The following is an 18,851-nucleotide window of genomic DNA, read 5'->3' as shown; positions in this document are numbered from 1 at the left end:
TGGGTTGAGAGTTTTTTCATTGCACAGAGTAGCTATCACACATCAGGAGAAGTTATGCAGCTCTCCATATCTACCTGTCACAAAACCTGCTTTGCAAGGCTGCCTTCAGCTAAAACCCAGTGTCTTCAGGTACGAGGAGAAAAAAAGCCAGTCTTTGTTAAACTTTTGGGAAAGGCAACAATCAGTAAGTCATTTGACTTACTGTAGATTCTTCTTAACCACTTTATGGCAGTGATGTAAAAACAGTTATGAGTATGTACAACCATGAGAATGTTTCAAGCATGCAATTTTCATCAACTGGGTAACTAACGCTAAAGCCCTGAAATTAAGCCAAGATTGTTTTACTTTCTCATCGCTCATCAGTGAAAAAAATGAGCCCTTTAAAGTGGAGTCTACAGAATGATTTAAAATCTTTTTCGTAGTTGGCAAAAATAGTTTGTGTCCATAGCACGTATTTTGTTTTTGAAATGGAGATACTGGATGAGAGCAGTTCTGGGGCTCGGATTGTCCGTCTGCTAGCTAAATCATGGAGATTTGGGGTAGATAGTCCTGATTTAGAGGCCACATTGTCATTTGTAGAAGGGGGACCTGCCCTCATTCCGATCAGAAGTGGGGGTGATGGGGACTTGCCTGTAGCGCTCTAAGGAAGGGGCAGGCGCTCCTTGCTCAGCGTGGGAGGTGCCCAGTTCTCCAGCGTGTGGTGGTTTTCCCCGAAACCTGTCACTGGCAGCATGTGGCAGAGGGCGGGCAGTCAGGGTCAGGGTCATGTCCTCTGTGCTGGTGATGTCGCAGGTCTGATGCTTGAAGACCTGAGCACCCCTTTGATACCATTTTGATCAAATGGGATGTAGCCATCTTAACTTTGTTACTATAAAATCCCATCCTTATTTAATGTCGATGTCATTCTGTACAATGACTATGACCTTTCGGGAATGGAAATCAAATGGCACTTCCTGTGCTTTTTGTAATCGATTATGTTGGTGTACATTTTTAACTATAAATAGGAAGAAGCATGTTTGGTCTTTTATGTATACGCGTCTTGGAGGATTGTGAAAATGAACTCTTTATCCCATTCCGATCAAGTAATAATAGAAGAATGGACTTGTTAAAAATACATTGTAGGAAGTAGTTAGATGAGGGAAGTCCAGTAATGTTCTCAGTTAGTCATTTATTAAGCAAACATGCAGTGACTGTCACGTAAAGACAGGTAGTCTGATAAGCACAGGGTCAGGGAGAAAGACCAGGTTTGTGCCACCTGACAAAGCGACACAGCTGAGAGAGGCAGGTAGCAGCTAGCATAGGAGAACTCCGGAACTCCAAGCCCGGAGGGACGAGGCCAAGTCGAGCCTGCGGTCTGCTGGCCCCTTCTACACTCAGAAGTACAACACGTGCACCGTGATTTCTGACCGAAGACTGAGAGCACTTGGTTGTGAACTGAGGGCACGGGTGGGAACTAACCACCGAGTGAGAGGTGGCAAACTAAGCTAAACCCCAGTTTGATGGCAGGAGACCTATAGTGAGGAATCCGAGAATTGAGCAGCAATACCCAGAAAATAAACTAAAGCCCACTTTATGTATATGCTTCCCTGACCCTTGACAGGGCATGTGGCAGAAATCTGATTTAGGTCCTGCTGTAGTGAAAAGAGCTAAAGGAAGTTTGAAAAGTCCTCTTCTCGGGGCGCCTGGGTGACTCAGTCGTTAAGCGTCTGCCCTCGGCTCAGGTCATGTTCCCAGGGTCCTGGGATCGAGCCCCGCATCGGGCTCCCTGCTCAGCGGGAAGCCTGTTTCTCCCTCTCCCTCTCCCCCTGCTTGTGATCCTGCTCTCACTGTGTCTCTCTGTCAAATAAATAAATAAAACCTTTAAAAATAAATAAATAAATAAAATAAAAGTCCTCTTCTCTCCTGGGTAATGCCTCATTTTAGGACCACTTTGAAGTTTTCAGGTTCAAAGGTGGTCTGTGCACTGTTTATTCTAGACATTGCTGGGCCCTCCCTGCCAGGGCACGCAGCCTCGTGGCTGAGCCTGGGAAGGTGAGCAGCAGTAAGGAACCACGATAGGAGAAGGAGACGTACCAGGTTAACGGGCACAATCTATTCCCGCTGTTACATCAGCATTCTTCCCAAGGGGCTTCTGTAAAATACTGCGTTTCTCCTTGTACTGTACATTTGAAGTGCCCAGTACACTTAAAAAGAAATTCAGACAGAAAAGTCAGTGCTGCCGAGTGAGCAGGTGCACAGGTGTGTGCTGGTACAGCTACCAGAGAAGGGAGCACCGGCTTGGTGCGAGTATGTGGGGTTCTTTTACTCGTCGTTTTCCTCCTAAGAGTTGGCTAACAGTTGTCTTCATGTCTGGTGTGGTACCTTCTGCTAGCATGCAAAAAGGCTTTAATAAATTAATGTGTCACACATTGGTGACGCCTTGGTGTGGTTGGTTGAGGGAAGTTAAAGCAGGTGAAGTCACTGGGCCTTGTATTGCCATGCTAGAGTGACGTAGAAGCAAAACCCAGAATTGGAGCTGCCCCACTAACACACTGTATGGACAGAGGAGTAGCTGATTCCATTCACAGGTTTGAGAAATCATTTTGGCCGAGAATCATCTAAACAGATCTCATATAATTTATAACTCAAAACAATTTTATTTTGGCCATAAAGTGACAGTAATACTAACTAAACTGCTTACATTATTTTCTTTATTCTTTATTTAAAGAAAAAGAATTAGAAGATGTTTTAACCGTTTACGTCTTATTATAGATGTGCACTTGGATTTGGAAGACCGCCTAGCGAAGTTTATGAAGACAGAAGAAGCCATCATCTACTCGTATGGGTTTGCCACCATCGCCAGCGCTATCCCCGCCTACTCTAAGAGGGGGGACCTGGTGTTCGTGTGAGTAGCTCCACCTGCGTGTCTGATCACAGTTCCTCTGGGCGTAACGGCGATCTTCCTGGAGAATTCCTTTGTTAGAGGTTGTCTGCCTTAGGTAGTACTGACTTTCTGTTTAAAGAAGTACATAGTAACTTCCATGAAGTAATTATGCAGCATTGATGAGACCGTCACTAGAAAGACGCCTGAAGTATTTTTTTTTTAATTGGTTTTATTTATTGATGTTGGGAAAGCCAAACCTACCCTGGGTGAGGCCAGTTATCTCCCTTCCCTCTGCAGTTCTGTCCTTGAGAGTCCACGGTCACTGCCTACGTGGTCACTCAAACTGCCTGGCAGAGTCCCTCATTGCTCCCCACCCCACCCCGAGTCCTGGTCTCTGCTGACCTCGCTTCATGGCTTGCTAGGATCATAGAAGCCACGAGCAAATCTGCACACTCGTGCCCACGCGCACGGGCTGTGTGGCGTTGGCCACTTGTGTGGAGAGGAAGAGCGGAGAGTGGGGTGGGGCTGGCACGGCTGGGCAGCTGGCTGCACCCACCGCACACACTGCCCTCTAGCCCAGGCCTCTGTCATCTTTTGAGTGGACCATTAAGTGAGTTTGAATTTTAGGTCTCAGATTTACTTTTGTTTCCTCTTTTCCTTTTTTAGAACAATCTTTTTAAAAAGTGCTAATCTGATTATGTCATGCTTAAGAGCTTCCATCATTCCTAAAATAAAGATCCAAGCCCATATTACAATCCTCTGCGTTCTAGACTACCTTTTCAGACTCATTTTGTACCCTTTTCATTCAGGTGTTCGTGCTGTCGCCTCATCGGCCCTGTATGCTAGTTTCCTCTCGTTTTAGGACCTTTGCCCACGCCAGTCCCTGTGCCTAGAATAGTCTCCTCCTCTCCTCTTGATACCTGCTCATTCTGCTCACCCTGCACGTATATCGCCTCTGCAGGGAAGCCTTCCCCAACCTCTCAGACCAAGCTGAGCCCCTGCTGCGTGTGGAGGAAATCTCACGGCCAGAGGAGTTTGGTATTCTTGTGAATCCATGATCTCATGGTGCTCACGCTGCCTGGCCAAGTCCCTCTGCTTCTCAGGCCTTCCGTACGCGCATGTGCACACACACACAGCCCCTCTGTTCTCTGCTCATCTTGCCTCACACTCACGGTGCTCTTCTTTTGTTGCACTTTCATCGGTTTATCCTAGTTTACTGCCTAGGAGAGCATTTGCCATTCACCTGTGCTCAGTAAACACCAGCTCAGTAAATAAATGAACAGAGATTGGTGCTTAGAAGAGGGGTCCGAGTGACACGGCTTCAGAGCCCAGCTTCCCGTGGCCCCTGCACCGGCCTCCTGCCTCTCACTGGCAGGCTCCTGCCGGTGCAGCAAGCTCAAGCACACACCGCAGCGCTGGCTCTGCCTGGGCTTGGGGGGCAGGGGTGCTGCCCGTCCTGCCCCACAGCCCCGCAGCAGCCCAGCAGCACCAACACACGGCCTTTGCTGAACTTATATGCTTCCTTTGTCAGATCACGAATACAGTATTGTCTTCCCCATTTTAACTGCCGGGAAGCCTGGGCCACACTCACTCCCACATGCCATTCACCGCATCGGAGAGCTTCAGTTGCTACTCAGTTAGGCAGCTTAGTTATTCTCTTACACGTAGTTTTAAATATTCTGCCCAGAATTCATTCAGAGATAGGAACACTAGAGGTAATGATGGTGTTTAGTAAATTATTTGATAAATTCATTAGGCCTAGACAGTATGCCTAGGGCTTAATTTCTTCCTTTTAAAAGGTAAATAGTGATAAAGCACAGTGGTTGCTCATATGCTACGTCTGTCCCTGTTTATGACAAATAATACAGAGATTCTGTGTGCCCTTTGCCCAGTCTCCCCCAGTGGTTACTTCATAGCTGGGATTTTGACATGGATAAAGTCAAGATACAGAACATTTCCATCACTGCAAGGATCCCTCAGTCGCCACACGTGTGGTCCCCCCCACCCTACCCACTCCTTACCCCTGGCAACCACTAGCTAGTCTCCCTTTTTGTAATGTTGTCCTTTCAAGATTATTAATACAAATGTAGTCATATAGTAAGTAATATTTGGGGATTCACTTTTTTCACTCAGCATTAATTCTCTGGCGATCCATCCATGTTGTATTCATTGCTTTGGATTGCCGAGTCGTATTTCATGGTATGGAAGCACCACAGTGGGTTGAACCACTCACCTATGAAGGACATCTGAGTTGTTTCCAGTTTGGGGCTATAACAAATAAAGCTGCTGTGAACATTTATGTACAGGTTTTCTCTAAACCTAAGTTTTCATTTCTGTGGGATGCGTATGCCAAGGAGTACAGTTGCTGGGTCATACGGCATCGCATAGTTTTTTAAGAAATTGCCAAACTGTTTTCCAGAGTGGCTGTACCATTTTACATTCCCATAAATAGTATGTAAGTGATGTAGTTTCTTGACATCCTCAGAAGCATTTGGTGTTGTCATTTTTTTAAATTTTAACCATTCTGATAGGTGTGTAGAGATATTTTATTGTGATTTTAATTTCTATTTCCCTGATGGCTAGTGATGTTTACATTTTTTGGACTTTGTTTGGTCTTGGCATCAGGAAACTACTCCATAAAATCTGCTGGGATTCCCTCTTGTATTTTCTGGAGAAATTGTATAAAATTATTGTTAATTCCTTGAATGTTTGGTAGAATTCTCCAGTAAAGCCAACTGGGCCTGGAGATTTATTTTTTGGAAGTATTTTAATTATGAATTCAATTTCCTTAGTACTTACAAGGCTGGTCAAATTATCAATGTCATATTGATGATTTAAGATGGCTTGTGTTTTTCAAGGAATTGGTTCACTTCTCAGTTGTCAAACTTCTATATGTCATGTTCTTTGTAATATATCCTTATTCTTCTAATGTCTGCGGAGCCTGAAGTGATAACAGGTTACATTCCTGTGTGGTAATCTGTCTACTCTCTTTCTAGAAGTCAGTTTTGCCACAGGTGGTCAATTCTATTTATCTTTTCAAAGAATTGGCTGTTTGTTTCATTGATTGTTCTCCATTGTATTTTTGTTTTCAGTCCTATCATTTTCTGGTGTTATTTCCTGCCTTCTGCTCTTTTTTGGTTTCTTTTTGCTCTTCTTTTTTTAGATTCTTTAGTTGGGAATTTTGATTGTTGATTTGAGAGTTTTCCTCTTTTCTAATGTGTTAGTGCTGTGCATTACTTACGCGCTACGGTGGCCTCGTCCCATACACCTTGATCTGTTTATTTTTATTTTCATTTAGTTCGGTGTATTTTATTTTCCTTTAGACTCTCTTTGACCCATAAATTATTTAGAAGTGTGTTTAATTTCCAAGTGTTGGGAGATTCTAAATTTGTTCTAGTTTGTGTCATGGCTCATGATGTGGTCTGTGTTGGAGTATGTCCCCTCGTCACTTAAAAAAGAGTATTCTGCCATTGCTCAGTGGACTGTTTTATAAATGACAATTAGATCTTCTTAGTTGATGGTGTGTTGAGGTCTAATATACCGTTGCTGATTTTCTGTCTGATAGTTCTACAGTTACTGTAGTTGTGATTTATCTATTTTTTCCTTTCACTTACCTTAATTTTTGCTTCTCACCTTTTGTAGTGCTGTTGTTTGGTGCATATTTTCTTGGTTAATTGATCCTGGTTATCACTGTATACTGTTCTTCTCTGTCTCTGGTAATTTTCTTTGTTCCAAGGTCTACTTTATTAGATATTAATATAGTCATTTCTGCTTTTTCCTGATGAATGTTTGCATGCTATATTTATTGTATATATTACATATACATCTACTACTACATTATTATATGTCTTATTGTATATTTTCTTATTAGGCAGGTTATTGTTGGGTTATGTTTGATCCATTCTGCCAGTCTTTGTCTTTAAGCTGTGTATTTTGGCCATTTACATTTAGAGTAATTATTGGATATGTGAGGGCATTTTATTTTTTGTTTGTTATCTTTTTTGTTTTTCTGTTTTCTTTTTCCTCCCTTTCGGTTAAGTGAACATGTTTTGGAATTCCATTTTTACTTATCCATGGTGTTTTTGAGTGTTTCTCATTGCATAGCTTTGTTTGTTTTTAGTCATTGCTCTAAATATGACATTGTGTATACACATAAGTTATCACATTCTGCCGTTTTCATCATTTTACCAATTCAGGTAGAGAAACCTTTACCTTCCTTTGCATTTCTCTGCTCTCCTTGTTTATAATTGTTTTAAGTACTTTCTGCACATATATTGAAAACCCCATCAGACAGTGTTACAATTTTTACTTAAATCATCCAAAATAATTTAGAAAACTTGGGAAGGTAAGAAAAGCTTGCTGTGTTTGTTCATACATTTTACTGTGTTCTTTCTTCCTTTCTGATACTCTGAGATTCTTTCTTTTGTTTTCTTTTCTTATTTTTTTCTATGTAGAGAGCTTCCTTTAGCCATTCCTTTTCCCCTGGTCTGCTGGGGCCATCTTCTCTTGGTTTTCCTTTAGCTGAGAATGCCTTGGTTTCCCCTCTACTCCTAAAGGATCTTTTTGCTTGTTATAGAATTCTTGGTTGAGAGTTCTCTTCTTCCAAGTATTTGGAATATATTGTGACACTTTTTTCTGGTCTCCATGGTTTCTGATGAGAAATTATTTTTCTCTTCTATGTAAGGTGTCATTTTAGGGGGGCTGCTTTCAAGATTTTTTTGTTGTCAGTTTTCAGAAGCTTTACTACAATCTTGGCATTTATTTATTTGGGTTTACCTGTATCAGTATCGCTCAGCTTCTTACAAATTTGAGGCATTTTCAGCTCTTACTTCTTTGAGGACCTTTTCAGCTCTGCCATCCTTCTGTCCTTCCAGACTCCACTGAGGCCGGCATGGCTCTCTGTAGTGGCTGCCCAGGTCCCTGAGGCTCTGTGCTTTCTTCGTTGTTTGTTTCTCGCTGGTTTACCCTGCCTGGTTTCTGGTGTTGCGTCTGTCACTTCTCTGAGTCTTTCCTCTGTCCCTCCCAGCCTGCTGCTGAGCCCACCCACTGTACTTTTTCTTTGGGTCTTTGTGTTTTTCAGTCCTCGTTTCTCCATGAGATTCTGTGTCTCCTATTTCTTTGCTGAGGCTTTCTGTTTTTTTCCCTTGTTCCAAGCATGTTCATAAGTGCTCACTGAAATATTTCTATCACGACTGCTCTAAAGTCATTATCAGGTAACTCTGACATCTGTCAACTCAGTATTGGCATTTGTTGATTATTTTCTTTCATTCTGTTTGATATCTTCTTACGTCTTAGTTGGCTTTCTCTGTCACTCTTCCATTAGGGGCAGAGGCACTCCTGCCTCATTGCTGCCAGGTAGAGGAACACGGCCAGGGTACCCCCTCTGCCTGCACTGACACCAGGCTGGAGCTGTTTGCATTTCTGCTGGCCTCAGTAAGAGCCCCACTCTCCCCTGAGCCTCCTCTGATACAGCCCGAGCCAAGAAAAGGAGGGTGCACCTCACTGCAGGGGAGCGGAGGTAGGGGCTCTCCATGTGGTCTTCACTGACGCCACCGTGAGGGCCACTGGTTACCGTCTCGGGGATCAAAGTCCGGCTCCCTGCTCTGATGCCACCGCGGCATTGTGGGCGTGCCTCTCAGCTTCGCGAGGGTCAGAATCCCGGCACCCCGCAACCCTCGCTGGTGTGGAGGGGACGGGCCCAGGCTTTTCTGTGGTTTGGCTGCAGTCGAGTCATTTCTACTTGCTGGGCCGCCCCCTTCCCAGGCTTCTCTGAGCTTTTTTGCCTGTGCCCCTTGGCACTTCAAGTCGGCCAGAGTCGTCAGCTCCAAGTCAGGGAAGTCCATGAGATGTCATTTCTTAGGTCCTTAGCCAGCCCGTCACTTCTCTCCACTTTTCAGTCTTCTTATGTTCGTTTTATGTGTAACATCCAGGGTTTGGGGTTGTACTTAGAAAAACAAGGAAAATAGGACTATTCCATCTTTGCGGAAGAAGTCTTACGTATACTTTTAAATAATACAACTTAATTTCAAAAGCATATTCCCTCCCTAACTAAGTTTAGAAGATCTTACTGTAGTTTCATCTGCAAGAACCAGAGTCAACAGGCAGTATTACTCCTCATGGCAAAGTAATGGCAGAGTCTGTGCTGGTCAAATCCGAGACGCCACCAAGGGTGAGATCATGGGTGCTGTGTGTGTTTCTCAGAGAAAATTGCTGCGGGTGAACGGACGTGCATGCTGACTTCGGAGAGGGTAAAAGCGGCAGGGGTGTGCTCCTTGGAGAGGAATCAACATGGTAGTTCTGTGAAAAGCACACGCAGAGGGAAGCACAACCAGTGGTGTGTAAGCCGTCAAATTTGTTTTCTTGATGTACTGTGTTAACAAGCGGATGTTCACCAGCTTACAAAAAGCAAGCATTCCTCTTCTGAGAATGTTGACAAGGTCTTTTAAAACCCCAGTTTGGTGGGTCTCTCTTCCTCGCAGAGATAGAGCTGCTTGCTTTGCCATTCAGAAAGGGCTGCAGGCGTCGCGGAGTGACATCAAGTTGTTTAAGCACAATGACATGGCTGACCTGGAGCGTCTACTAAAAGAACAAGAGATGGAAGATCAAAAGGTATGAGTCTTTTGAAGAAAATTATACAGTTCTTTTGTACTTGCTAACCAGCTGAATTATATATGAAATGGTAATTTGTCATGAAAACTTGCCTGCGGATCACATTTGGATATGAAGTGAGGGCATTCCTGCTTATTAAATGCACTCCGCATCGGAGAGCCAAGTCTGCTGGTAATGGCCTCAGCGTTGCCATAATTACATGCGGCAGCTTTGGGGGAAGGTAATGCAGGCAGCTTTCCAAAAGAGAAAAACAGTGTGCGTGTTGGGGGCTGGGGGTGGACTCTCAACTCTACAGAAATAACACCAGAATGCATTAGTGTGGTGACAGGATGTACCGTGTGGGTTCAAGAAAAGTTTATTTTTATCAGAATAAATCATGTATCAATTAACTGGAAGAAACAGTGCTAGCGGATCTTAATGTATGAGTTTATGAACGAAGGGCCTCTGTCCCTCCGAGCAGCTGCTGCCTGTGGGCAGCAGTGACCCCAGCCTGATTTCCTTCCTGAGCACCTGCACTGCATCCCTGAGGGGCGGGAGTGGGGGGGCCAGCTTCTCGGTGTTCTCATGAGAGAGTGCGGCACAGGAAAGGTGCCCAGAGCATCACCGGGCTTGTAGTTGTCACGTACTTCCCCTGACGACCCGGATGGAGAAGGCGGTTCTCAACCTGGGCACCACATCCTTTGTCACAAATACCACTTTCCAGAGGACTTTTCCCAGTGCAACTCATTCATTACCGGAGTAACTGATGAAAAATGCTCATCGTGTTCCTTAATTTTGTTTTTTTTTAATTTTCATTTTTCCAGATACATGCATCATTCCTTTAAGATTCTGTCATCTGTTTTAGGTGACAGCCCAAGAGCAGTGCTTCATGAATACACACTTTCCTATGATGAATATGCATGGATTCTCACTGTTTTTTTGGGTTTTTTTTAACGATTTTATTTATTTATTTAATTGACAGAGAGAGAGAGACAGCGAGAGAGGGAACACAAGCAGGGGGAGTGGGAGAGGGAGAAGCAGGCTTCCCGCTGAGCAGGGAGCCTGATGTGGGACTCGACCCCAGGACCCTGGGATCATGACCTGAGCCGAAGGCAGTCGCTTAACCAACTGAGCCCCCCGGCGCCCCGGATTCTCACTCTTTGATGCTGCATGTGCTATAGGCCAGTGTTTCATAGTTACGTAATTTAGAAAAGTCTGTTGGGAAAATCTTAAAATTGAGACCATTCCACTGATGAATTTCTTTTGACAAATTGTAAAAAGATGTCCGTAATAGAATGCTACCAGGTTGGAGAAGGCAGACTTGAGAATGTGACCAGTGAACCAGTGTCCTGTAGAGTTTATTTTCCCAAGGGAGTTCGTACTGATTTGGAAGATAGGGTGTGTGTGTGTGTGTGTTTTACAAGATTTATAATCTGTGGAACTTTTTTTATGAACAATGAGAAATAAAATTCTCTTGAAACTTATTTCCGTTTTATAGTTTTTACCTTTTTGCTAATTAATTTATACCACATTTTTTTTGGCACGGGTAGGCTTTCTAAATAACCTTATTACACTTGGGTTTTTGGAAATAATTTTTTTTTCAGTTTCTATTTTCAGATAAATACTAAATGCCCAGCTTTTGAATATTTTCTACTTAGACGTTTATCTTTTATTTGAAAGTGAATTAAAATATTGTGGTTTCATCCAATTTGGAACAAATTTTTTGGTGTCCATTTTTCAGGTAGTTCATAGATGTTTTTTCATTCTCTTTCATATAAGGTTCTCTTGTTCCATATTAATTCTTCTTTTAAAAAAGGACAGTAGGGGGGTGCCTGGTGGCTTAGTCGGTTAAGCATCTGCCTTCAGCTCAGGTCATGATCCCGAAGTCCTGGGATCGAGCCCGCATTGGGCTTCCTGCTTAGTGGGGAGCCTGCTTCTCCCTCTCCCTCTCCTGCTCCCCCTGCTTGTGCTCTCTTTCTGTCAAATAAATAAAATCTTTTAAAAAATAAAAAAGGACAGTAGGTAAAAACAACAGTTCTTGGAAGAAATACAAATAAATGTGAGCAAATGAAAAATACTCGGGTCTCACTAAGAATTGGTGAAGTTAGGCAAGGAGGTTTCGCCTGTCCGATGAGGGAACATTTTTCACCGTTAATAACCAGTGCCAGCACTGATCTGTGTACTGAAACAGGCCCTCCTGTAACTTTGGGGAGAGTGCCAACTGGGGGTAAATGGGCTGCAGAATTCTTACATGTCTGTACCCTGGTAGTGTATCTGGGGTGCTGTCTTTAGAAGAGAGTCCCAAGTGGTGTTAAAGATTAAAAGATAGTCACAATGTGACGTAAAAAAGCAAAAGGAGGGAAACAGCCTACATCCAGCATTGGGGGAATAGTTAATATATGGTATATCCACCGGTAGAATAGTATATCTCCATTGAAATCGTGTTTTCAGTAATTATTAATTAAAATAAATTTTTTTTAACTCTGGTCGTAACACTGTTGCAGTAAAATCCTGATTTGAACAAAGTCATTTATAAAGATACGTATTTACAAGAAAGACAGCGGGTAGTGTAACTAGCTAATCTGTTAAAAATTTTATGTACTTTCCCATTTCCCAAGATTCCTACATTGAATATTTTTAAGTCATAATAAAAATACTTCATTTTGGAAAGGTAAGGAGAGGCTCACCTCTCCTCACGTGACCCCCCAGCAAACCCATGGCATTCAGGTTTGAGTTAAGAACAGAGTGAAGATGGCCAAGCAAACACAGTGGCGTGTACTTCTGCATACTTCAACAGACACTTTTCTGAGCATTACAGCGGTGGTTCTAAAATGTCCTGATTAGAAGCTTAAGAGGCAAGAAACCTTTGAGTAGGAAGATGGTGCCAACTTTACCTAAGGATCTCAGTATTTTTTTAGCCTTGCACACCTGAAGCATCTACAAATTGACCAGTGTGAGTGGTTTATTATTAGTGACTTGCCATCAGTGGGGTACAGGAAGGTTATGTGTTGTTTGAAATAGGCCTTCCGCCACCACCTCAGACATGCCTGGATGAGGTCATGGTTGAGTTGTACTTGACCCAGTAGTTAGGAAGGAGAAGATTTTATCTGCTGTTTGGTAGATGGAGAGCAGGGTTTGTCTGTTTAACTTTTTATCATAGAAAATTTCAGGCACTTTCAAAGGAAGTACAGTAGTATAAGAAGCCCCCGTGCCCTTTTCCCAGCTTTGTTATCAACATTCTGCCATTCTTGTGTCATCTGAGCCTTGGCTAAACTCCCTGCCCCATCTCTGTGATGATTCCCATCATCATTGCAGTTCTATTTTAGGTAAACTTTGTAGACATTGAAGTGAACAAATCCTAGCCATACATTTTGACCAGTGAATAATCCAGATAATCATGGCCCTGTTGCGACCTAAAATGTGCCCATCTCCCCAGAAATTTCCCTTGGGCTCCTTCTCAGTCATTCTGGGTTTGGAGGGCTTTGTTTGTTTCAGTATTCTCAGAGTGCTTAAATTGTGTGTGTGCGTGTGTGTGGTCACCTTGTTGATTGTGTGAACGAGAAAAACATCAGAGAAGAAAGCACTGTTCTTTGTCTCAAAATAACAGGGTATGAAACCATGAACTTGAAACTCACCCAGACTGTCTTTTTGTTTACTTACTCAGATGTATAGATCTTATCAAGTGGAGTGCTAGGGAGCATCTAACAGATTCTGCATTTTGGAGTTACTGAAATTTAAAATGTCTTTTTTTTTTTTTTTTTTTTTCCTTTTACAAGAATCCTCGCAAAGCTCGGGTCACACGACGTTTCATTGTAGTGGAAGGGCTGTATATGAACACTGGAACTATTTGTCCTCTTCCAGAACTGGTAAGCAACCACGTTTACTCAGTGTTTCAGGACTTGGACCATGGGGCAGCTATGCTATTTGTTTATGAGCACTTCTATTTTTTTTCTTTTTTTCTTTTTTTTCATTATGTTAGTCTCCATACAGTAGATCATTAGTTTTTGATGTGTTCCATGATTCATTGTTTGCGTATAATACCCAGTGCTCCATGCAGTACGTGCCCTCCTTAATACTCATCACCGGGCTAACCCATCCCCCCACCCCTCTCCCCTCTAAAACCCTCAGTTTGTTTCCCAGAGTCCGTAGTCTCTCATGGTTCGTCTCCCCCTCTGATTTACCCCCCTTCATTTTTCCCTTCCTTCTCCTAATGTCCTCCATGTTATTCCTTATGTTCCACAAATAAGTGAAACCATATGATAATTGACTTTCTCTGCTTGACTTATTTCACTTAGCATAATCTCCTCCAGTCCCAACCATGTTGATGTAAAAGTTGGGTATTCATCCTTTCTGACGGCTGAGTAATATTCCATTGTATATATGGACCACATCTTCTTTATCCATTCATCTGTTGAAGGGCATCTCGGCTCTTTCCACAGTTTGGCTATTGCGGACATTGCTGCTATGAACATTGGGGTGCATGTGGCCCTTCTTTTCACTACATCTGTGTCTTTGGGGTAAATACCCAGTAGTGCAATTGCTGGGTCGTAGGGTAGCTCTATTTTTAACTTTTTGAGGCACCTCCACACTGTTTTCCAGAGTGGCTGTACCAACTTGCATTCCCACCAACAGTGTAAGAGGGTTCCCCTTTCTCCACAACCTCTCCAACATTTGTTGTTTCTTGCCTTGTCCATTTTTGCCATTCTAACTGGTGTAAGGTGGTATCTCAATGTGGTTTTGATTTGAATTTCCCTGATGGCTAATGATGATGAACATTTTTTCACGTGTCTCTTAGCCGTTTGTATGTCTTCTTCGGAGAAGTGTCTGTTCCGTGTGCACTTCTCATGTCTAGCATCTGCATTGCTTTGTACCACAGGTGCCATAAGTACATCCTGACTGTACCCGGGAGGTAAATTACATCACATGCCGACCCTGGTCTTGAAAGAATAAACAAGGCCCAGCTTTTTATTTTTTTTTTTATTTTTTTCTTATTTTTTTTAAAGATTTTATTTATTTATTTGAGAGAGAGAGAATGAGAGAGAGCACATGAGAGGGGGGAGGGTCAGAGGGAGAAGCAGACTCCCTGCTGAGCAGGGAGCCCGATGCGGGACTCGATCCAGGGACTGCAGGATCATGACCTGAGCCAAAGGCAGTCGCCTAACCAACTGAGCCACCCAGGCGCCCTAGGCCCAGCTTTTTAAAACCAACTTTATTGAGGTGTAATTGACATACAAATAAAATACATTTACTTTAAGTGTACAGTTTTTTTGTTTAAAGATTTTTATTTTATTTGAGAACAAAAGAAAGCACAAGTGATGGGGAGGGGCAGAGGGAAAGGGAGAAGCAAGGAGCCCAGAAGGGGGGCTCAATGTGAGGACCATGAGATTATGACCTGAGCCAAAGGCAGATGCTTAACCAACTGAGCCACCCAGGTGGCCCAAAACAGCTTTTTTAACAGGAAAAGCAATATACTGTTTTTAGAAACCATGACTGTTGAGATTTCTTTTTTATGGAGGTGAAGTTCACATAAGATAAAATTAGCCATTTTAGAGAGTACGGTTCTGGCATTTGGCACGGGCACCCTGTTACACAACCATCAACCATCTGGTTTTCTCCCAATAAGACCCCTGCCCACTGAGCAGTCACTCCCCATTTTCCCCTGCCTATAGCCCCTAGCAACCACCAGTCTGCTTTCTGTCTCTATGGATTTACCTATTCTGGTTATACCTGATAAATAGCATCGTATCATCTATGACCTTCTGTATCTGGCTTCCTCTGCTTCCCATGTTTTCGTAGTTCATCCAGTTTGTAGCATGTATCAGTCCTTCATTCCCTTTTAATGCCAAGCCATAGTCCCTCGTGTGGACGTGTTGCACTGTTGATCTGTTGATGGAGATTTGGATTGTTTCTGCTTTCTGGCTGTTGTAAGTTGCCATGAACATTTGTGTACAAGTCTTTGTTTGAATCCCTGTTTTCAGTTCTGTGTATATTCCTGGCCATACAGTTGCTGGATCGAATGGTAATTCTGTGTTTAACTTACTGGGGAACTGCCAGACGCTTTTCCCCAGTGGCTGCACCATTTTACATCCCCACCAGCAGCGGGGAGGGTTCCAGTTTCTCCACCGCCTCACCAGCACTCAGTTGTTTTTTTCAATTTCTGCCACCCTGGTAGGTGTGAAGCACGTGGTTTTTATTTGCATTTCCCCAAAGACTAATGATGTTGAGCCTCTTTTCCTGTATTTGTTGGCTATTTGTATATCTTTGAAGAAATGTCTTTAGAAGTCTTTTGCCCATTTTTAAATTGGGTTGTTTTTCTTGTTAAGTTCTTTACATGTTTTGGATTCTAGACCCTCACTAGATTCATGATTTGCAAATATTTTCTCCAATTCTGTAGGTTGTTTTGTCATTTCTTTGATTAGTGTCCTTTGATGCACTGAAGATTTTAATTTTGATGAAGTCTAATTTATCTAGTTTTTTGTTGTTGCTTGTGCTTTTGGTGTCATATCTAAGAAATTTGTTGTCGAATCCAGAGTCATGAAGATATACCACTGTGTTTTCTTCTAAGAGTTTTTAGGTTTAGCTTTGTTTTAGATATCTGATCCATTTTGGTTTTTTGTTTGTTTGTTTTAAGATTTTATTTATTTATTTGAGAGAGAGAGAGAGCACAGAGGGAGAGTGAGAGGCAGAAGCAGACTCCCCCCTGAGCAGAGAGCCTGCTGCTGGGCTCGATCCCAGGACCCTGAGATCATGACCTGAGCTGAAGGCAGACACCTAACCGACTGAGCCACTCAGGTGCCCCCTCTGATCCATTTGACTTAATTTTTGTATGTGCTATGAGGGATGTGTCCAGTTTCATTCTTTTGCATGTGGTTTCAGGTTGTCCCCGTACCATTTGTTGAAGAAACTGTTGTTTTCCACTGAATGGTCCTAGTCCATTGACCATAGAGAGACGGGCTGTATTTCAGGACTCGAGTCTGTTCCACGTGTCTGTATGTCTAGCCTTATGTCAGTATCATACCATCTCAATTACTGTAGCTTTATAGTAAATTTTGAAATCAAGACATGTGAATTCTCCAACTTTGTTCTTTTTTAAGATTGTTTTTGCTTATTTGGGGTCCCTGGAGATTCCATTTGAAGTTTAGGATCAGCTTTTCTATTTCTGTAAAAAAAAAAAAAAAAGCCATTGAAATTTGGATAGGGATTGTATTGAATCAGGATTGTATTGAATCTGTAGATTGCTTTAGGAAGTATTTCCATCTTAATGATATTAAGTCTGAATCCATGAACACAGAAGTATTTCCATTTATTTAGATCTTCTTTAATTTCTTTCAGCAGTGTTTTGTGGTTTTCACTGTACAGGTCTGACATCTCTTTGGTTAAATTCATTCCTAAGTATTTTATTCTTTTTGATGATGTTATAAATGAACTTGTTTTAGGGGTTGTTAACAGCTAGTTTATAGAAATAACAACTGATTTTGAGGGGTTTCTTATTTTTTATTTTATTTTTATTATTTTTTTAAGATTTTATTTTTAATGTAACCTCTACACCCAACATGGGGGCTCAAACTCACAACCCCCGAGATCAACAGTTGCATGCTCCACCAACTGAGCCAGGCAGGCACCCCTGATTTTGTGTTTTAATCTTGTATCACGGAATATTCTATATATAAACTCCTGTAATCTATGAATAGAGATAGTTTTACTTCTTCCTTTCCAATTTGGATGTCTTTTATTTCTTTTTCTTTCCTGATTGTTCTGGCTAGAACCTCCCGTACGGTGTTGACTAGGAGTGGCAAGAGGGAGAAGCTTTTCAGGCTGCCACCATTGAGTATGATATTAGCTGTGTGTTTTCCCTAAATGCCCTTCATCAGGTTGAGGAGGTTCCCCCCCCCCATCCTAATATGTTGAGTGTTTATACCATGCGAGGTTTGGATTTTGTCAAATGCTTTTTCTGTATCAGTTGATGAGTTGATCATGTGTTTTCCTTCATCCTATTAATATAGTTGATTTTCCTATGTTGAGCCACCCTTGCATTCAGCCACTGAAACTTGAATCTGTGAGTTCATCAATTGAATGAAGATTCAGAATAAGGATTTCATATCTTGTTTTTAAAGTTTTTCACTGTTTCTTGAGGAAATCTAAATACATCTTAAATATCACTGAAAGAGATGTATTTGTTTTCCTCTTCTTATTTTCATGTCAAAGACTGATAGAAGCATGTGGGGGTGATAGTGGGCCAAAAGATACCAGAATTGCATATTTAGGACTCTGATAGTAAAGCAGTACCAGTGGACAGATAATACAGCCAAGCCATGAAACAAAATATAAAGTGTAAGGAACAGGTCAAGTATATAGTAGCATTGAGTTTGTAAAGATTACAGAATACAGATTAGGGTTTGACTTTGGGATTTCTGTTTTGTTTCACTGATTGTCTGTGTACCAGTGCTGTCATAATATTATTAAAAATTTTCTAAAACATGATTTTTAAAAAATATCTCATTCCTATAATGTTTCATACATATGAATGGATGGCAAATAGTGTTGAAAAGATAGAATTCTCCCCAAATTAGCTTATTCATTATTAATAAAAATCCATCTAAATTTAGTGGTTGATAATCACTGTATTTTAATTGACTTGTGATACTGATCACGTTCATACCATTTAGGGATAAATCAATTAAACATTGAGGGGGGAAGCTGTATATAGGCTTGCATATCTTCAGTTTCCCACTGTGTAAACCAAAAAGTAACATGAAATAATTAGAAGAACCTAAGCTAAATATACATCTAAACCTTTGCTGGGAAAAGACTTTCTTATAAGACCAAAAGCAAAGAGAAAAACAGATTGAAAAGCATATTAATGAAAGCTTTTTCTGAATTAAAAAAAAAATGCCATGAATTCAAATTAAAACACAGTGCCACTGAGGGAAGAATGATATACATTTCCTCAGGAATTTTATGTATAATCAAACCAGTATTTAACAGATAGATTATATGTCATCATTCATATCTTAATATTTCCGTCTTTAAAAATTGGCATTGTGCTGTGTATATTACTGAGTTAAATTTAGAGCATCTAAAGTACAGCCTCTTTTCGTCGTCGTGGTACTGTTGACCATTGAACAGTGCAGGAGTTAGGGGCACTGACCCCCACGCAGTCCAAAGTAACTCTTGATTCCCCAAAAACTTAACTACTAATAGTCTCCTGTTGACTAGAAACCCTATCCATAACGTAAACAGCTGATTAACACGTTTTGTAGGTCATACGTATTATACATCCTTAAAGTAAGCTAGAGAAAAGAAGATGTTAAGAAAATCATAAGGAAGAAAAAATACATTTACAGTGCTGGACTGTATTTATTGAAAAAAATCCACATCTTAGCAGACCTGTGCAGTTCAA

At 41.7% G+C, this 18,851-nt stretch overlaps 1 protein-coding gene across 2 annotated transcripts in view; it reads left to right on the top strand.

Moving 5' to 3' along the window:
- The window catches only part of SPTLC1 (serine palmitoyltransferase long chain base subunit 1), a 53,557-nt gene that overhangs the window by 20,797 nt on the left and 13,909 nt on the right, over positions 1-18,851 (top strand). For both annotated transcript variants that reach the window (XM_036092658.2, XM_036092657.2), the window contains exons 6-8: positions 2,752-2,884; positions 9,343-9,472; positions 13,228-13,317. In XM_036092658.2, coding sequence (XP_035948551.1) covers positions 2,752-2,884; positions 9,343-9,472; positions 13,228-13,317 — 353 coding nt within the window. The remainder of the gene's footprint in view (positions 1-2,751; positions 2,885-9,342; positions 9,473-13,227; positions 13,318-18,851) is intronic.

Source organism: Halichoerus grypus, chromosome 14, assembly GCF_964656455.1.
Source record: "Halichoerus grypus chromosome 14, mHalGry1.hap1.1, whole genome shotgun sequence".
NCBI lineage: Eukaryota > Metazoa > Chordata > Mammalia > Carnivora > Phocidae > Halichoerus > Halichoerus grypus.
This window is presented reverse-complemented; position numbering and strand designations above follow the sequence as displayed.